The sequence below is a fragment of the Chaetura pelagica genome, unplaced genomic scaffold (assembly GCF_000747805.2).
Source record: "Chaetura pelagica isolate M959 unplaced genomic scaffold, ChaPel_1.0 scaffold458, whole genome shotgun sequence".
Lineage (NCBI taxonomy): Eukaryota > Metazoa > Chordata > Aves > Apodiformes > Apodidae > Chaetura > Chaetura pelagica.
In genome coordinates, this window is record NW_009954228.1 from 2,005 (window position 1) to 3,170 (window position 1,166).

The 1,166-nt window shown below is 46.4% G+C and overlaps 1 protein-coding gene across 1 annotated transcript; it reads right to left on the minus strand.

Moving 5' to 3' along the window:
* Nucleotides 1-555: 555 nt before the first annotated feature.
* Nucleotides 556-1,149, minus strand: LOC104394008 (olfactory receptor 14J1-like; the record flags this gene model as incomplete). Its single annotated transcript, XM_010003543.1, has 1 exon — nucleotides 556-1,149. A coding segment is annotated over one exon (594 nt), but the record flags the coding sequence as incomplete, so codon positions are not given.
* Nucleotides 1,150-1,166: the final 17 nt, after the last annotated feature.

Here is a 1,166-nt window from a genome sequence, read left to right on the forward strand (position 1 = left end):
TTATTTTTTCTCCAAGTTGAGTCTGTTTTGTCGAGAACCTTAATTGGTGAAGAACCCTCCTTGTCCTTTGTCTCAACCCATGAGCTTTGTTCTCCTCTTCCCAGAGTGTGTGGGGAGGAAGCTGAGTGAGCAGCCATGGGGCTGTTCCTTTGTTGTTGTATAGAGCCTAAGCCACCACAATTCCCCATTCCATGTATCAGGGACTCCATGACTGCCCCATTGACTTTTCTCCAATAAAGGTTTTAGGTCCTTCTTTTGCCCTCTGAATTGTTAGGGTACCAATGCTGAAAGGCACTTTTTGTTTTAGTTGCTTGGGTCTTAGACAAAAAAATCAGTGCAAGTAACTTAATTATTTAGGTAGAAAATGAGAATACCTCCTTATTTACACTGTTGTTGGTTCACAGTAGTGAGGGAGGTAATGATGCAGAAGTGAGTGGTCATATTTTTTCTGGAGAATATTATCACAAGTAAGCAATAAAGAAAATAAAAAGTCCACTCAGAAAGAATGACAACAACCAAAGTTAAAAAGAAAAGCTGGGACTGTAATGAATTATGTTATGAGTCAAATGTTGAGGAAGATGGAAACACAAAAACTTCTGGAAAATATTTGGTAATCAGTTTCCAAACTGCTTCCTTCAACTCCTGGTTCCTCATGCTGTAGATGAGGGGGTTCACTGCTGGAGGCACCACTGAGTACAGAACTGCCAGCACCAGGTCCAGGGATGGGAAGGAGATGGAGGGGGGCTTCAGGTAGGAAAATGAACCAGTGCTGAGAAAAAGGGAGACCACGGCCAGGTGAGGGAGGCAGGTGGAAAAGGCTTTGTGCCTTCCCTGCTGAGAGGGGATCCTCAGCACAGCCCTGAAGATCTGCACATAGGACACCACCATGAAGACAAAAAAGCCAGAAAAGACAAAAGCACTAACCAAGAGAAGCTGAAATTCCCTGAGGTAGTCTGTGTGTGAGCAGGAGAGCTTGAGGATCTGGGGGATTTCACAGAAGAACTGTCCCAGGGCATTGCCCTGGCAGAGGGACAGAGAAAATGTACTGGCTGTGTGCAGCAGAGCATTGAGAAACCCAGAGGCCCAGGCAGCTGCTGCCATGTGGACACAAGCTCTGCTGCCCAGGAGGGTCCCGTAGTGCAGGGGTCTGCAGATGGCCACGTAGC